We start from the raw sequence: 18350 nt of genomic DNA, 5'->3' as shown, positions 1-18350 counted from the left end.
GTAGAGTCAGAATCTGTGGCTAGCTAGCAGTAAGGGGTTAATGTAGAGTCAGATACTTTGGCTAGCTGGCAGTAAGGGGTTAATGTAGAGTCAGATACTTTGGCTAGCTGGCAGTAAGGGTTTAATGTAGAATCAGAATCTGTGGCAAGCTGGCAGTAAGGGGTTAATGTAGAGTCAGAATCTGTGGCTAGCTGGCAGTAAGGGGTTAATGTAGAGTCAGAATCTGTGGCTAGCTAGCAGTAAGGGGTTAATGTAGAGTCAGATACTTTGGCTAGCTGGCAGTAAGGGGTTAATGTAGAGTCAGATACTTTGGCTAGCTGGCTGTAAGGGGTTAATGTAGAGTCAGAATCTGTGGCTAGCTAGCAGTAAGGGGTTAATGTAGAGTCAGAATCTGTGGCTAGTGGGCAGTAAGGGGTTAATGTAGAGTCAGATACTTTGGCTAGCTGTAAGTAATGTAGTGTCTCCAGAAAACATATTTGTTGGAGTTAACTGAAGATCTCGTGTGTTGATTTCTATTTTACCTCGTATAAATTACTAAGTCCAGAATATTATAACTACCTAATATGTGTGGCTTTTTAGTTATAGTTTAAGTTTCTCTGTAAGTAGTAACTAAATGTAGCAGCAATCTTGTGTAGTATTATAACCTAAGTATTACTTTATAAACTACTCAAAAGAAGAACACCCAATTCTTTCATATTACTTTAGTTATGCCTTAACATAACTATAGTAATTTGAAAGAATAAGGTCTTCTTACACTATTTTTGAGTAGTTTATTGGCTTCTGTACACGACTAAACACCATGTAATATCTAAAGATGCTGAGATTCCTGTGTAATATACATGTAAACTGTTAAACTTATGTTTCTCTAAAGGAATTCCCATTGTTTGAATCTAAATTGGAATACAGTGGCAATATTATTAATGATTTTATGATCATGAGTATGTGGTTAAAGATCAGGAAATATGAATTGTTCAGGATTTAGATATTTAGAATGCCAAATAAATAAACGTAATCCTAAAATCCTTTAACCTTAAGAAACTGCTACAAGACAAACAACATTGTTACAAGACAACAGTATTGTTACAAGACAAACAGCATTGTTACAAGACAACAGTATTGTTACAAGACAAACAGTATTGCACAATGTGCCCCCTGCTGTGCCTGTTTGACTGCATGCTATTGTGTTGATGTTTGGTGTAGTGGAGGAACCTAGTGCTGTTGGCGCCGGCTTTAGAACAACGTACCAGGTGGATGAGGAAGGTAAGATGTCTTCACCACTCTGTCTACCTCTATCTCTGCACAACTGGTGTGAGCTTGGGGTCATTTATTGTAGAGCTCTTGCACTTAGTTTGTTACTCAGTAAAGAAAATCGGTAAATAAAAACTGCTATTGCTCTGACAGAACTGGATGGATATTGTAGTAGAAACAAAAATATATCAAAGGAAATTTGTTTCTATATCCTGAAACGAACCGAGGTATGTGAAGGTAGGTGATCAGTTTCAAACCTTGCATAATGGCGTACTGTCAGTGATTGTATGAGTGCTTCAAGCGATGCAGTGTTTGCACAGTTTTTAACATGCAGACATCTAAGGCAGGCAACCCCTGACAAAAACTGCTGCCATTTGTTGTTGAAAGTGTTGTATATATACCGTACATGTAATGTCATTAAAGAAACAAAGGTATGTCCTACAATAAACCCTCTTTCACAGGTAGGTTTGTGTTATACATAGAAAAGCGAACTGGTGAGGATTATATGACTGCTTCAAGCCATGCCGTGTTTGCACCTTTTTGAACAATGCAGTGAGCTCCATAGTATCTATTCATGCTTTCTTGGAGACATCAGAACAGGTGAGGAGATAGATTTTATCAGTTCCTCAGGAGATGTATGAGATCTCACAAGAAGACAGTTTAAAGGACATTCATTCAGATTCCAAACATATTCGAGGATAAGTGTGACCACTGTGAATGATATACCTCTCTGACAGGTGAGGAAAAAAGCCTTGGTGCTGGTTGTGTTAGTGTCCTGTGCTCAGTGTGTGCTTTGTACTTTCACCTACCCATGTGTGCATCAATGCACTGTTGTGTCTGCCCCGCTGTTGCCTTCAAGAGCTTAGGGTTGCAGGCTTTCCTCAAGAGATACACAGAAAGGGCAGGTAACTTAGGGTAGTGTGGAAGTCACACTGCTCAGTGAGGACAAGGAACATATCAGTGTACGGCCAAGAGAAGGCTAAACACTGATGGATGTTCTGCAATGTGGGTATTCTGGTTTCATTGTGTATTATACCAAGTGAATGGCACTTTGTCAATGTAAGTGTAAGTAGAGGTCGGTCTAGTACATGTAATATAGACATGTGTTAGATTCCGGTGTACATGCTTACTGCTGTGGGACAGTCAGATATGAATTTCTCCAGCAGTTGTTCCAATCGTCATTTGAGGCTCATGAGCTTCAATCCAACACAGGTCAATTGTCATCTCCGAGATATCGGATATCACAGATTCATTCAGTGTGATGTTTAAAGTTGTTATTCTGATTAACCATTTTCATTTTGCATGATGTGTGATTAGAGTTAGATGAAATATTGACATTGACAGCTACTAACTTCTGAATGATCTGACATTGTCTGTGTGTAGAGAGCAGGTAAGTGTTGCAGTCAAGTTACTTCAGCTGTAGGAACTCAGATCTTTTGTCTTTTCAGGTTAACCACAGGTGATATTGAAAGTGTATCTCCTGATACACATTTAATTTGTATATATGTCTCTGCAAATATTTTTTGAACAAATTGATTCAAAAGACAAAATTGTCTTGAACCTCTTGACTCGTCATTGTGTTGTGGAAGGTTGATTTTCGTTGTATCTATTGGAGTATACTTCTGTCAAACCTGATGGTGATGGGCTGGCCTGGTGGTTAAAGCATTTGCTTATCACGTTGAAGGCCTGGGTTCGAATTCCACATGCGTACAATGTGTAAAGCCCATTTCAGGAGTCCCTTGCTGTGATAATGCTGGAATATTGCTAAAAGAAGCATAAAACCCAACTCACTCACTCTATCCAATCCTGGCAAAACATGCTCCTAGGTGAGTCACTAGATCTGCTTACTTCTACATTGAACACCTTCCTAAATTCCTTTTTGTTCGTTGCAGCTCCCCAACCTGCGAAACAGAACAAAGGGGTAAGTTTATGACACAACACATGATGCTAAAGTGCAACACAATATGAACAAAATTTAGAAAACCTTTTTACTTTAGAACCTGCTTGTCAATTCTGTATTACGATTACGTATGACATATTTGTCTTAGCTTACGTGTAAAATTGTGTTGGCCATTGACATTTTGATAGTTTGTCATGCCAATCTTTCTAACCTCTACAGTTTAAACTCCTTACAGCATGTGACCCGTGAAGATCCGGGGTAGAACAGGTCTTCAGCAACCCAAGCTTGCCGTAAAAGGCGACTATGCTTGTCATAAAAGGTGACTATGCTTGTCATAAGAGACGACTAATGGGATCGGGTGGTCCGGCTCGCTGACTTGGTTGATGCATGTCCTCGTATCCCAATTGCATGGATCGATGCTGATGATGTCAATCACTGGATTGTCTGGTCCAGACTTGATTATTTACAGACCACCATCATATAGTTGGAATATTGCTGAGTGCGGCGTTAAACAACAAACCAAACCTTACAGCATGTACATCATGTATATCAACATTGACTTTAGATGTACGTGAGGCACAGAGCCTAAACATGAACACGAAGTCATCTGAAGTTTACCTGCATATCGTGACTGTCTGTGTGGCCATGTATTCTCATTACAAGCTGACTGGGCGCTGCGGTAGTGGTTAAAGTATTCGCTTGTAATGCCGAAGACCCAGTTCAATTCGCACAATCATGTGAACTTCCATTTCTGGTGTCCCCTACCATGTTATTGCTGGAAATAACTTGAAGCTGGGTAAAACCAATCTCACTTATAATAAGCCTTCAACATATAATGCATATGTAGATATATTCTTGAACACTCATTGTATTGTAAATAAAGATAAAAACAGAAACAAAGTGTGCTACTTAAAACAGAAATAGACTGAGTCAATGTAAGTATGGTTGGTTTGTAGCTTGAACTGAGAATGACTAATGCCTAAGAAACTTTGATTCTTGCCTACATTAAAAACAACTGCCCTTTCTTCAGATTGTCTCTCAAGCATTGTACGACTACGCAGCAGCTGATACGGACGAGGTGAGCTTTATGGAGAACGACGTAATCATCAACTGTGAACCTGTGGATGACGGCTGGATGTATGGCACAGTAGAACGGACAAACAAGCGGGGAATGTTGCCTTCCAACTACGTTCAGCGTCTTAACTAGGTGTGGCCAGCAGTACACATCCTTGTGCTTGTTGTTTAGTGTGAGACTGGGGATGATAGACATTACCCTTGGCTCAGACCTGCACTCATGTACGCCTCTCGCCACTGGGGAATCGCACATGAGCAAACGTGGCCAAGGGAGCTGTTATTGTTTTAATATTTTAGTCTTAACACAATAGTTTGTTAACTTAGCCAATCGCTGATACCAGACTCTTAGACAAGGTGGCTGGAAGCAGCTCCATTGAAATTTGAACACAACATGAATGGGCATTTCAGAAAGTTAAAGTTATAATACTGTTGGTGCATGTGTCATTGGTTTGTAAATTTGTGACATTTGGTCCTCTGTGTTCAAAGGCTCTTCTACTTATTTACAAAAATCTTTATCAACTTTGAATTCTGGGAATTATTGAGAGTTCTGACACTTGTCTTTAAAAGTCATTAAAATAAAACGACCAGCACAGCAGATTATTCTTAGACTGTGCATCTTGTCCTCTCTGCAAACACCTACGGTTTGCTTCAGCTTTGTCTAGGATGATAGGTACGCAGACAATGCGGTAACAGGAATACTCATGTCGCCATTCCTGTTTGACACTACAAGCAAGTCCCTGTTGGTACTGCTTTTCCTAAACATATATTCATATTTTATCCAAATGTTTTATTATTCTAAGATTATTACAGTTGATGGCAATCCTAATTTGTCTTTTTTTTTGCCACATGCCAGGCACGCTTCAGTCCATGCTATGACTAAGACCATTGGCGCCATGTGGTAACCATGGATATTATGTGGTACCCATGGTAACCAGCTGTGGATGCTTTGTCATTCAGGGTCATGTTGATATGAATACATTGACATGGTTGCACAATATATAGAGAATTTGCTGTCTGTAACATATACAACCCTCTAAGAACTGTAAAGTTGGGCGTAGTCAGTAGAATATTGGAATGGATATTTTAATACATTTTGAAGAATAGAATTTTTTGACCATTTGAAAAATGTTGTGCATAATTTTGAAGTCTACTTTGCATGGAGAATTTCATGTCCCTTGAATGACTTTGATGAAGTTTGCCAACGAGATACTAGATGTCTTTTGTTTATATGTGTGTTATATTGATCATACAAGTTTGTCCATATACATTTCTTCACTGGTGATTATTTTGCAAAAAATTTGCTTCCCTCTTAGTGCTGTCCTCGATATAGCTAGTATAGCTTCCTAGTGCATTCATTGATGGTGATCACTGTCTTGTCAATAAAACTTACGTATTCACAACTGTCAAGAAATTTATGCGAGAGAAAACCCCAAAATTCAGAATCATTTTTTGACGCAATTATTGAATATTCTTGTATATGTATTGAAACTTAACAGCATGTAGATTTAAATCTTATGTTAATCAAAAAGGAGTTATGTCGTGACCTTTCTGTCCTTTCCGTATACATACTGCATGAATGTATTATGTACATGTTTGTATAATAATTTCTCGAAGCTATGGTTCTGTTGTAAGTTTTCTTATAGTGTATGACGGGTTGGAATATCGCTCCTGCATAATATTTATCTGTTACCATGGCTACAGTGTCTGATTATGTAGTGAAGCATCCTGAACATGCTTCTACTGAAACATACAGACATATCAATTAGTACTGTGATTTAATTAATTTAATTGAAAGACAATTCCAAATGGCACTTGAAGAATGAGTAATTTCCTTGGAGGATATTGTTATACCTGTCCATTTAATCGCTATGACAACGGAGTTTGATATTATCGTTGCAAGCCACAGTGAAGATTGTGTTAATTCAAGATCTTATTACAAGTTGTTTCTGTGTAACTTAACACTTCATAACCTTTGTGATAGTCCTATATAGTTTGTTAGTTGACAAATTCCTCTCCAAAGTGGGGGAATTTTATGTTTGCCAGATTTGTTAAAAATGTTGTCTATATATTATACTTATACACCAGAGTGTCGAATGCTCACTGATATCCCTATGCAAACTGTATAAAAAGGTAAGACTTTTATCTATGTTGTAAATCAAACTCAAGGCACGCAATACATTTTGTCTTAACTTGAACATGGATCAACATAGAAATTGTGAAATGAATATGAAATTATGGTCCTCTTTTTGGTTTTCATTACAGGCCTCTTTCCACAAAGCAATCTTAGCGCTACGATTGTACGCCTATGTTAATGTATGGGAGTTACAATAACCTTAGCGCTAAGACTGCTTGGTGGATAGAGCCAGGACAACATATATCTTCATCACACAGTTTAACATTATCACACATTTCGTAAATTATGTCCAAATTTGTTGCCCAGGTTTGCTGTTTGGGAACAATTCAAATTTGTACAGATGATTTTGTCAGTCTTAGTGAACTTAAATCCACCAGTTTGTAATGCAGCCATCTTAAAGCAGTGAGCCAGTAAGCTGCATTGAGACATGCCAGGTTGGATATTGGTGGAGTTCCTGTGACATCACTGTAAACCTGGGTCTTTACGGTGGGGGATATTACAAGAATTGTTTCCACGTAACTTCTATCAGCAGGATGTTGTACCAGATTATGTTTGATCTGCATGGGATTTGACTACCATGCTTTGTCTCTTGGGAACTTTCTTAATTTTAATGTTCTGATGTTTAATGTTCTAATTCTTCACTTCATGAACCTACTTGATATTGATTGTGGAATCTCTGGGGTCTATAGGTTCTGGGATATTGGGGTGTTGTCAGGTAGGTGTAGTTAATTGTCCAGTTCCAACTTGAAAAACTAACTTTTAGAAGCATATTGTACAAATGTTGGATTCACACCAACTTTGTTTTTGTTAGAAAAAGATTTGTGTCCAATGGTAAGACTTCAGGATATAACAGTCATTTTGTATCGATACAAAAAGTCATAAGGAAGATAGAGTAACGCTGTCATATGAAAATTTAATATAGCTAAACCTCGGAAAGGCGTAGTAGCTCATTTCTTTCCCCCAATCTTCCCAATGCTTCTTAGCCCCCCCCCCCCCCCCCCCCCCCCTCTCTTGCTGTTGATCTGCATGTAGCTAGCTTGTATTTATAAACCAATTCGTCAGATTCCCATTGTATTATATCTTGTTGCTAGCTTTCTGCAGTCTATTTGCTCTATCCAAGTTTGAAATAGTATTAGAATAAAGATTTCAATTTACTTGAACTATGAAAAATGTGTGTACTTTGGGCACACACTTTTGTCACCAAGGAAAATTGTGAAATTTTTAGATCTTTATCAAGAAAAAAATTATAGGTTATAAGATTATTATTTTTCTTGAGATACATGGAATACTTCAACAGAACAATTATCGTTATTATGACTTATGATTCAAGTGTCAAAAATAAATTCTATAGTGTTTTTGATTTGGACATATCCTCTCCATGTATTTAGCTCTCAGGAACAGTAGTGGGATATATTCAAGCATGTTTGTGATGACACACATAATCAGTATAGCCTAGTTGGTTGGTATTGTTGTATCTACCAGGACAATATAAGTTCTTTATATACACAGTTAAACAATGCCTACTTCAGCTAAATCATTAATAGTTTCATACCATAATAATCTTTGGTGCTTCAACTAGTAAGATTTCCTATTAGTTCTAGTATTATTAGATTTTGTAATAAACAATGCAGAATCTGTTTTAAACCTCATTTTAGATCCCTAGGTCATGCATGTTAAATTTTATTTCTGAACAGATAATTGTGTTAATGCCGAAAATCCAGACAAATTACAAATGCTCAAAGGTTTGAAGTTTTACCATGAGAGTCTTATTTTGTGAGGAAGGTATTGTTTTATGTTTGGCCTGGCCCAGCATGGGCCGGAGACAGTTGCTGCTTCTGTTATTCAGATGTCTATTTTACAAGTTGCCTGTCACTGTTGCACTAGACAACGGAGAGTTTTGTATGATGATGTAGTATAGTAGCTTCTATAGCCGTCACTTTGGTCCCCCTGTCAGGGGAGACAACTCTTCATGCCCCTTCCACTTGTTGATAAACTTATATAGAAATATGTCATGTGTTTGTCGTCTTTAGGCTGCTGGGGAACATTTCAGGCCCCATATGAGTCAGAAGAGCGGATGAAATTAAGAATCTGTCCAGCATCGTATCCTGATGGAGTGGATTCCTGCTTAATAAATTGGGTGCTGTCCTTTTGCAGATTGCAAAGTAGAAGTATAATTGTGTGTGGTGAGTTGTATCCTGGCCTGTCAGCATGAAGTGGGAGGAAATCCTGAAGTGATGCAGGTCTTCGACGTTTACCACTTTGGTGAAACCCATGAGCAGAGGAATATGGTGCCGTCAAACCAAGAAACATATTCATAGGTTCCTGACATGCAAACTGTGTCACCTTAAATGACCACACTACTGAAAGTGATCACGCAGCTTGAAGCAGCATGCAAGCAAATCAAGTCTTTTCTGTTGAATTCACATTAACAGTGAGTGAGTGAGTATGGTTTTACGCCGCCTTTAGCAATATTCCAGCAATATCACGGCGGGGTACACCAGAAATGGGCTTCACACATTGTACCCATGTCATTAACAGAATCAGCAAAGACAAACACAGATATTTGTAAACAATCTTTTACTATATACTTTCTGTGTAAAATAATATTGATGCATGTTTCTTGGTTAATAAAATATATATATATCACATGAACAATTGACAAAGAGATCAGGTACCATCTTTTAGTATGACACGGGCAGACAGTCTATCCACAAGACCACGGAGGTTGTCTCTTCATCAACAGTGCAACCGCATAGATTGTAATATCAAAACACATAACATTCACTTCAGCATGCATCTCGGTTATGTTACAAATGAACACTGTTATTATTTTTGTTACAAAACAGTTTAACAGAAAGTAAACTGATATAAAGAAGGGCATCAACAAAGCAGTTCTATACTAATGTAAGGACTTAAATTATTTTTTTTGACCCGTGAAGATCCGGGATAAAATAGGTCTTCAGCAACCCATGCCTGCTAACGGGATCAGGTGGTCAGACTCGCTGACTTGGTTGATGCATGTCATCGATCCCAATTGCGTGGATCGATGCTCATGATGTTAATCACTGGATTGTCTGGTCAAGACTTGGATTATTTACAGACTGGCGTCATATAGCTGGAATATTGCTGAGTGTCAACAAACCAACCAACTTACATTTTTTACTTGGTTTATGTATATGCTAACCTTAAAAATGTAAAAATTCAGTAAAAGAAAACCTCAGAATGACAGCAAAGATTGTTTTGACATTGAAATACCACGGTCAGTTTTTTTGTTTATTATATTTGACCAAAACATGGCCAAACTTCTGTAACAAAATTATCACCTTCCGAACTTAAATATTATTAAAAAACTCCTGTACAAAGAATTATACTTATTTTGACCTACTGACCAAATACTTCACTATCAAAATCCGTAAACCAAAAAAAACCAGTTTGACCTCAGGACTTGAAGACACACAGACCTGTGGTGAGGCTTAAGGCGACACTTTTTTTATTTCTTGGTTTACGGATTTCAAACTCATTTCAAAAGTGAGGCAGGCCAATTTTAAAAAAAAGGAAAAAAAAGCCTCATTTTTTTTACTTGAATTTTGTTCTAAAAAGTTTATAGCAAGTGTAAGTTTGATATGCCTTTTCTTTGCCGGTCGATCAGCCATTGCCATTATTTATTGACACACTCATACTGATATGATCTAATTAACCTCAGTTCCTCATTAACAGTTGAGTAAATTCTAATTACCGTATTCGAAGTAATAAGCGCCCAGGGCGCTCTCAAAATTAGAATTAGGGGGCTCTTATTAGAATATAATTTTGGTGAAAGAGTTGAAAGATCGTAAATTTCGTGGTTTATGTTGACAGCCTGAAATGATACAAAAGAAAAGTCTGTGCGTATTATACACGAAAGATATATTTTTCCAGAATTTAATTGCCCGTAATTAAGGGTGCATATAACACACGAGTGCATATTATACACGAATAAATAAGTCTTGTGTACTTGTCTCGGGCGCTTATTACGTCGAATACGGTAACTAGACAGATAAAGTATTAAGGTCAATAGGATTACATGCAGGATTAGCGTTGTTGTTTTAGCTGACAATTTAGACAGCTATCAATAGTAAATTGTTTTGGGGGACTGTAAGTTAAGTCCTAAATCTGACGTTAAAAAGTCTAAATTAGAGAGTTGTAGGTCAGTTTGAGTAACGATGATTTATTAAGGAACTGAGGGGACCGGGTAAAGAGGCCGGTGTTCAACGAAATCCGAATTTGACAGTCCAATTTGGACAGATTCCACTGCATATACCGGGGTATATATACTTCATATTCATATTCTTCAAGAGACTGGACTCTAACTAATTCCAGTCTACTGTTAGATGTTTATTTTGTAGGATATTCAAATAAATGGTGTGAAAGTATTAACTGTAGTTCATCAGGGTGTCATACAAAGTGCTCTTAGCACTAAGGTGATCATAACTCCCATACCTTAACACAGACTTATGACAGTCGCAGTGCTGAGGTTGTTTAGTACAACGGCACCTGGGTCCTTTTTTGACAAGATGGAACATAATCAGGGTGAACCAGGATTCCAACCCTTGATCATAGGTTTCAGGGATATCTAAAGGGAGGCAACTCCAACTCAAAGTGGGTTGCACAATACAAACACTACTTAAAAGACAGATTAACTACAGTAGTATGAAAGAAGTCCTTCACTTCTTTTGAGTAGCATACATACTATGGGATGTGTACCTAAACATCCAGTCATCTATCTTCATAATGACAGAATACAGATTTAGGGGATAAAGAATATATTGTGGAATCAGACAATAACAGTAGAACATTTCTGGATTTATAAAGCCCTTGGCACAGAATTAATGAATATGTTTGAGTGTCTGCTTGGACAGCAGTGACAGATATCAACAATGTAAGTTCGAATCCCGGATGGGACTCAACCATCCTAAAATCTGTACTTTACTAAGGAAGTGTTAACCCAAATGTAACATTTGATCAGTGAGAGATATCAGTCGGTTATTATAATTAACATTTTACTGAAAACATCAACATTATAAAATATTGTTAATGACAGAGAAACAGAAAAGATAGAAATTGAGAAATTCATAACATATCTTTCTTCAACAGTAGTAGGCACCCTTTTAGCCACATGGATGCATTTAATATATAAAAATTAGTTCCCGAAATGAGGTCTCTGTTATTTATCTTATGACCAAAGAATTAAAAAATATTGCAGACTTAAAACAATTCTTGAAGTTAAATTTAAGACAAACAGAATGTATGGAAGGAATCCATCTCAGTTTGGGACAGGGTATGATCAGTGTGGGCGGGATTGGATATCGACACAAGAAACACGCCTACCACAATCTACCCATCCCATGACAGTAAGATTGGTAAACGTAGTGCTATACGCAAACTGATAAAAAAGCACCAGACAACAGAAACAATAAATAGGTTAGTGCTCTCTCTCACACTCTATAAATAATCAGCAAAAATGTAAAATAATCTTGAAAGACACAGTATGGCACTTTGAAGTTGTTATCTCTCGTTTCAGTTGAAGTCAGTCCTTTATATGCTGGATTGTCTGGTCCAGACTCGACTATTTACAGACCACCGTCACATAGCTGGAAAATGCAGTGTGGTGGTAAACAACAAACAAACAAATCCTTAATACACTGCATATTGGTCTATCTTGTAAACAAAACAACATTTGTTTGGCCTTATTGTTACATTATCAATCTCGCCATGCTGCATTCTTATCACATTGTCAGCAGTCGGACATGATTGTACTGTGACGTTTTCTCAGACTCCATGTCAGTTCTGGTCATTGGGGGATTACTTAGCCCCTGCATGGTGGCATATTGTCTCATAAATCTATAAACAAAGTACCATCAAATTGTCTGCTTTGTCGGAATAGTGATGTGTATCCACAATGAAACCATTATGACGTCATGGTATAGTTGTTGCAGTTGATTCTGAGTCAGGAATTCACTGGCCATTCTGAACATGTGTTTTAACAAGTAAAACAGATGCAACTATAGGTCATTATGCAAAATTAGAGGGAAATCATATCACCATTACATGGTTTCAGAGTAATTACTTGAATCTGATTCTGGAGGTAGAATCAATAGACTCGGATGATTTCATAACATCATCAACGACATTCAAACATCAACATCATAAAATCTTGTAAATCATAACATTCTAACAAAGAAACAATTTTACAACATTTGCATAGTGACAGGCATCACCTTGGCTCCGGGGTCATACTACACGGGCAGATAGATCCAGCAGGCGTCCATATGTGTATCTACACGTGGTCCAGTATATGTAGACCAGTGGAGTATGGACACCCCTCCTTCAACAAAAACTGGATATGCTGCCCTTTATATTGGGTGTACAAATTCTTCATGGATTTGTGAAGTGTTCGAGAGTTTTCTGTTGCATATGTCCAAAGAAATGAAGGCACAGATTTAAAGCTCAAACAAGACAATGTAAGACTCTCAGAGACCAAATCATGGCAGATGGGTGGAATGTTTCTGTAACAAATTGAATGTCATATTCAACATATTAAAACCACCAGACTACCCCACCACCCCTATGTCTGTGTTAATAAGAACAACAGTACAACACAAATCTCATCAATTAACTGATTAATCACCATGGAAAATCAACAGCACCCATGATGTAGCACTGGTAACTGTAACAACACTCCATTCCACCCTGCCAATATACACCCTGGCCCAGCTAGGGCCACTTTGTCTCACACCCTGACCCAGCTAGGGTCACTTTGTCTCACACCCTGACCCAGCTAGGGCCACTTTGTCTCACACCCTGACCCAGCTAGGGTCACTTTGTTTCACACCCTGACCCAGCTAGGGCCACTTTGTCTCACACCCTGACCCAGCTAGGGTCACTTTGTCTCACACCCTGACCCAGCTAGGGCCACTTTGTCTCACACCCTGACCCAGCTAGGGTCACTTTGTCTCACGCCCTGACCCAGCTAGGGCCACTTTGTCTCACACCCTGACCCAGCTAGGGCCACTTTGTCTCACACCCTGACCCAGCTAGGGTCACTTTGTCTCACACCCTGACCCAGCTAGGGCCACTTTGTCTCACACCCTGACCCAGCTAGGGTCACTTTGTCTCACGCCCTGACCCAGCTAGGGCCACTTTGTCTCACACCCTGACCCAGCTAGGCAGCTAGGGCCACTTTGTCTCACGCCCTGACCCAGCTAGGGCCACTTTGTCTCACGCCCTGACCCAGCTAGGGCCACTTTGTCTCACGCCCTGACCCAGCTAGGGCCACTTTGTCTCACACCCTGACCCAGCTAGGGCCACTTTGTCTCACACACTGACCCAGCTAGGGCCATATTGGTTCACCTCTCCACCTCCCCTATCCCCCCCCCCCCCCCCCCCCCACACACACACACTACACACACAGGCCCACTCTGGACGTCCTGGGTGTCCTAGCTGTCAGTCTGAGGCACAACTTGGTCTCCAACATGAAGAGTCATTACACTGCAGGAATCGGTAATGGGAGACAACTGACGCATGTAGACGCCAAATGGAACCTGGAAAAAACGTAGACACTGATGAAATAAGGAGAAGATCTAGTTCTGGAAGTTACAATCTGTCATGAATGGCTCCTGTAATGACATCAAGCTTTTGGTTCTCACTAAACCTACCCTGGATCATGCAATGTACATAAAGACAATATTTTCAACACAAGAATCTAGGATGTATGGGGTTGGTCTGGTAGCCTAGTGGTTAAAACGTTCGCTCGCCATGCTGAAGACCCGGGTTCGATTCCCAACATTGGTACAATGTGTGAAGCCCATTTCTGGTGTCCCCTGCCATGATATTGCTAGAATATTGTTAAAAGCGGCATAAAACCATACTCACTCACTCACTATGATGTATGTATAATGATACATGTATAATTTGAATTTTGAGATTGGAAAATTAAATTCACTGGTTCTGAGTCAGAATACAAATTAACCTTTTGGGATTTCAGGTTAGACGTCTGCTGGCCTTACGAGGCGACATAAAATATTGAGTGGTCAGAGCACTAACTAATCGAGTGTTATCAGACCCCATTGGCATGGATCATTGCTCATAATATCAATCACTGGATTGTCTGGTCCAGACTTGATGATTAACAGGCCCTAGTCAGTTAGCTGGAATACTGCTGAGTGGGGGGTTAAACACGAAGCCAAACAACCTGTGCCAGAATACGTCCCCAATGCTCCCACGCTTGTGGTAAGAGGTAACTAAACTGTTGACAGACACCTGATTGAACTCACTTTTTTGCCCCTCCACATGGAGAGAGTGTGGAGTGGTTCCCGGCTTCTCTCCCCTGTCTGTTGGTCCATGCACACCATTTGGCACCGACTGCACCGACCCTGACTCTGAAACATGAAACACCATCTGATGTTGACTGAAACAAGGACACAATCTGACAATGACTGAAACAAGGACACAATCTGACCCTGACTCTGAAACAGGGAAAATCCTCTGACACTGACTACACCGACCCTGAAACTAATTGCCGTTTAAAGACGTCCATCAGAAAGCACACGTTACTACAGTGTTACTTCTTCTGAAGCTATACTCACAATCAACACATTTTTCCCAATCTTCACTTGTGTCCAGTCCTCCTCTTCAAACCCTGAACCACCACCAACAACCAGGTTGCCACGGAAACGAAGTAACAAGTTGTCTGTATCTGCAATGGAAAGATATACTTGATAGGTATGTCCTGTGTTATCATCTAGTTGGAGGTTCTTTGATTGCAAGGGTGGTGGGGTAGCCTAGTGGTCAAAGCGTTGGATTTCCTGATTCGATTTTCGGATTCGATTTCCGAGTTGGATTCCCCACATGGGTACAACGTGTGAAGCCTATTTCTGCTGTCCCCTCCCCTCCACTGTGATATTGCTGGAATATTGCCAAAAAAACATGTAAAATCAACTCACTCTTTGATAACAAAAACACATCAGCAAAATTGATGACCACTAAGAGAAGCAATAGCAGAAAATATGCTATATTGAAGCAAATGAGAACCCGAGCACTTTAGGACATAAGTTTTTCAGTGGGAACATATCGAGTGAGTGTGTTGGGGTTGATGATAGTTAAATTGAACAGTATTATATATATATCACAATGTGTCAGCTCCAAGGAAAGCCTGAAGTGATGTATACACGTATATATGTGGAACCCATGAACATGGGTATGAGGCTGTGAAACCAAAGACCATGACATGTGGACAATTAAATCTTAGAAAGCTCTCTTCAACGTATGATATTGAACAGGAGGCCTGCATGACTACAAGCATGTGCCTGGTGCTGGCCTCAGTTGACCTTGAAATCGATATGTCGCTGCTCTTACCAGAATGACCTTGACATTGTCCAATATTCTCCTGACCAGGGTCATCCTGGTCAGCCATCTTCTTCTGGAGTGACTTCACACTCTCCCTGGTGACGAGCAGGAACTGAGATTCATTTGCCAGCGACAGTCTTGCCGTGTCCGAGGTAGCTGGAACAGTGAATGAGTGACCATAGATAAAGTAGTGGTTGAGAGTGAAGCAGCTATTACATGTCTAAGTCCTGTCATGAAATATCTTGGATATAACTCACCCTGTCACTGCATGCTCCAGCCTGCTCTATGTATGAACTCACCCTGTGTCGCTGCATCCTTCAGCCTCCTCTGTGTATAAACTCACCCATGTCACTGCATCCTTCAGCCTCCTCTATGTATGAACTCACCCTGTGTCGCTGCATCCTTCAGCCTCCTCTGTGTATGAACTCACCCTGTGTCGCTGCATCCTTCAGCCTCCTCTGTGTATGAACTCACCCTGTGTCGCTGCATCCTTCAGCCTCATCTGTGAATGAACTCAACCTGTGTCGCTGCATCCTTTAGCCTCCTCTGTGTATGAACTCACCCTGTGTCACTGCACCCTTCAGCCTCCTGTATGTATAAACTCACCATGTCGCTGCATCCTTCAGCCTCCTCTGTGTATGAACTCACCCTGTTTCGCTGCATCCTTCAGCCTCCTCCTTGTATGAACTCACCCTGTGTCGCTGCATCCTTTAGCCTCCTCTATGTATGAACTCACCCTGTGTCGCTGCATCCTTCAGCCTCCTCTGTGTATGAACTCACCCTGTGTCGCTGCATCCTTCAGCCTCCTCTGTGTATGAACTCACCCTGTGTCGCTGCATCCTTCAGCCTCCCAGTCCGTGCATCCTCTTGTTTCAGGCGCAGGAGTCGAGTTCCGGGTCTCCCTAGAGCCTCACTCAGCCAGTCAGCCACCTTGTCACCACAGTCTACTGTATTCACCCTGCAGGACAACAACTATGTTCCTGTAAAACAGCTATCTATACTCCTGTGGGACAACAACTATATTCCTGCAGGAGTTGTACTATCTAGGGCTCTGACAGGTGGGAGGAATAGACTCCCTGCAGGACAACAACTACATTTCTGTAGGAGTTGCACTATCTAGGGCTCTGACAGGTGGGAGAAATGGACTCCCTGCAGGACAACAACTATATTCCTGCAGGAGTTGTACTATCTAGGGCTCTGACAGGTGGGAGAAATGGACTCCCTGCAGGACAACAACTATATTCCTGAAGGAGTTGCACTATCTAGGGCTCTGACAGGTGGGAGAAATGGGCTCCCTGCAGGACAACAACTATATTCCTGCAGGAGTTGCACTATCTAGGGCTCTGACAGGTAGAAGAAACGGACTCCCTGCAGGACAACAACTATATTCCTGAAGGAGTTGTACTATCTAGGGCTCTGACAGGTGGGAGAAATGGACTCCCTGCAGGACAACAACCATATTCCTGAAGGAGTTGCACTATCTAGGGCTCTGACAGGTAGAAGAAACGGACTCCCTGCAGGACAACAACTATATTCCTGAAGGAGTTGTACTATCTAGGGCTCTGACAGGTGGGAGAAATGGACTCCCTGCAGGACAACAACAATATTCCTGCAGGAGTTGCACTATCTAGGGCTCTGAGGTGATGTGTCAGTTGCATAGTGTCAACAAGAAAGGAGTAAATAACGTCTTTATTGGCTTTCAGTGATATTTTAGCAATATCATGGTGGGGGACACCAGAAATGGTCTTCACACATTGAACCATTTTGTCCTTGGTGTGAGGAGCGAATGCTTTTACCACTAGGCTACCCCAATGCTCCTGAACATGAAGGAAGCTTACCTGTCTCCACAGACCTTGTTGGTACACAGTCGACCTTCATAGTCCACACTGTTAGAGTCTACAGCTGTCAGAGACATGGTGATGGATTGTGTCTCTGTGAGCACAAAATAATAATAATAATAATAATAATAATAATAATAATAATAATTATTCCTCCAATGTCAAGTCAAAATATTATGTCATGCTCATAACTCTCATTCATCCTCCATTACAACCCAAAGGCTGTAAATACATTGCTACAAGGCAGATGCTGTTCGTACCTGGGAAGCTCAGGGTCAATGTGTAAGACAGGAGATCTATGGATGGTTGGAGGAGACACAACTTTGGTTCTCTTTTCTGTCCAAGAGTTACCCCACTTTCACTGACGATCATCCACTCTCTATCAAACAGCAGACCTCGTGGACCGACTTCCCATTCTGAAACCTGGCCCAAGGAGCATCAATTAAAATTAATTTACCTGTTTTAATCAGACTCTTTACTTTTTGCAAAGTATATTTATTATTAATTTAATCTGTATCCAGATATGGACATAATAGTCCCCGGAACTAGGGGAAGAGGACATGATGGACTAAAGAGCAAGGAGCTAAGGACATTATAGTGCTGGGAGCTATGAGGTATGGACATTATAGTACTGGGAGCAAGGAGCTAAGGACTTTATAGTGCTGGGAGCTATGAGGGATGGACATTATAGTACTGGGAGCTAGGAGATATGAACATTATAGTGCCAGGAGTTATGAGGTATGGACGTTATAGTGCTGGGAGACATTGACATTAT

General features: G+C 40.4%; 2 protein-coding genes across 3 annotated transcripts in view; one reads left to right on the top strand and one right to left on the bottom strand.

The window, feature by feature from the left end:
* The window catches only part of LOC124135960 (nebulin-like), a 118180-nt gene extending 110961 nt beyond the window's left edge, over window positions 1–7219 (top strand). The window contains exons 22-24 of the mRNA XM_046501678.2: window positions 1201–1260; window positions 3141–3169; window positions 4179–7219. Of these exons, the coding sequence (XP_046357634.1) occupies window positions 1201–1260; window positions 3141–3169; window positions 4179–4355 (266 nt within the window). The 3' untranslated portion in view covers window positions 4356–7219. The remainder of the gene's footprint in view (window positions 1–1200; window positions 1261–3140; window positions 3170–4178) is intronic.
* Window positions 7220–13781: 6562 nt separating this feature from the next.
* Window positions 13782–18350, bottom strand: part of LOC124135961 (molybdenum cofactor sulfurase-like) — a 65357-nt gene continuing 60788 nt past the window's right edge. For both annotated transcript variants that reach the window (XM_046501679.2, XM_046501680.2), the window contains 7 exons: window positions 17836–17998; window positions 17576–17669; window positions 16562–16695; window positions 15747–15893; window positions 14978–15087; window positions 14666–14770; window positions 13782–13933 (listed from right to left, as the gene is read on the bottom strand). In XM_046501679.2, the coding sequence (XP_046357635.2) occupies window positions 13829–13933; window positions 14666–14770; window positions 14978–15087; window positions 15747–15893; window positions 16562–16695; window positions 17576–17669; window positions 17836–17998 (858 nt within the window). In that variant the 3' untranslated portion in view covers window positions 13782–13828. The remainder of the gene's footprint in view (window positions 13934–14665; window positions 14771–14977; window positions 15088–15746; window positions 15894–16561; window positions 16696–17575; window positions 17670–17835; window positions 17999–18350) is intronic.

Source organism: Haliotis rufescens, unplaced genomic scaffold (genome assembly GCF_023055435.1).
Source record: "Haliotis rufescens isolate VD_foot unplaced genomic scaffold, xgHalRufe1.0.p SCAF_4, whole genome shotgun sequence".
In the NCBI taxonomy this organism is placed as follows: Eukaryota; Metazoa; Mollusca; class Gastropoda; order Lepetellida; family Haliotidae; genus Haliotis; species Haliotis rufescens.
The sequence above is the reverse complement of the archived record's forward strand: the minus strand, read 5'-3'. Positions and strand labels throughout refer to the sequence as shown.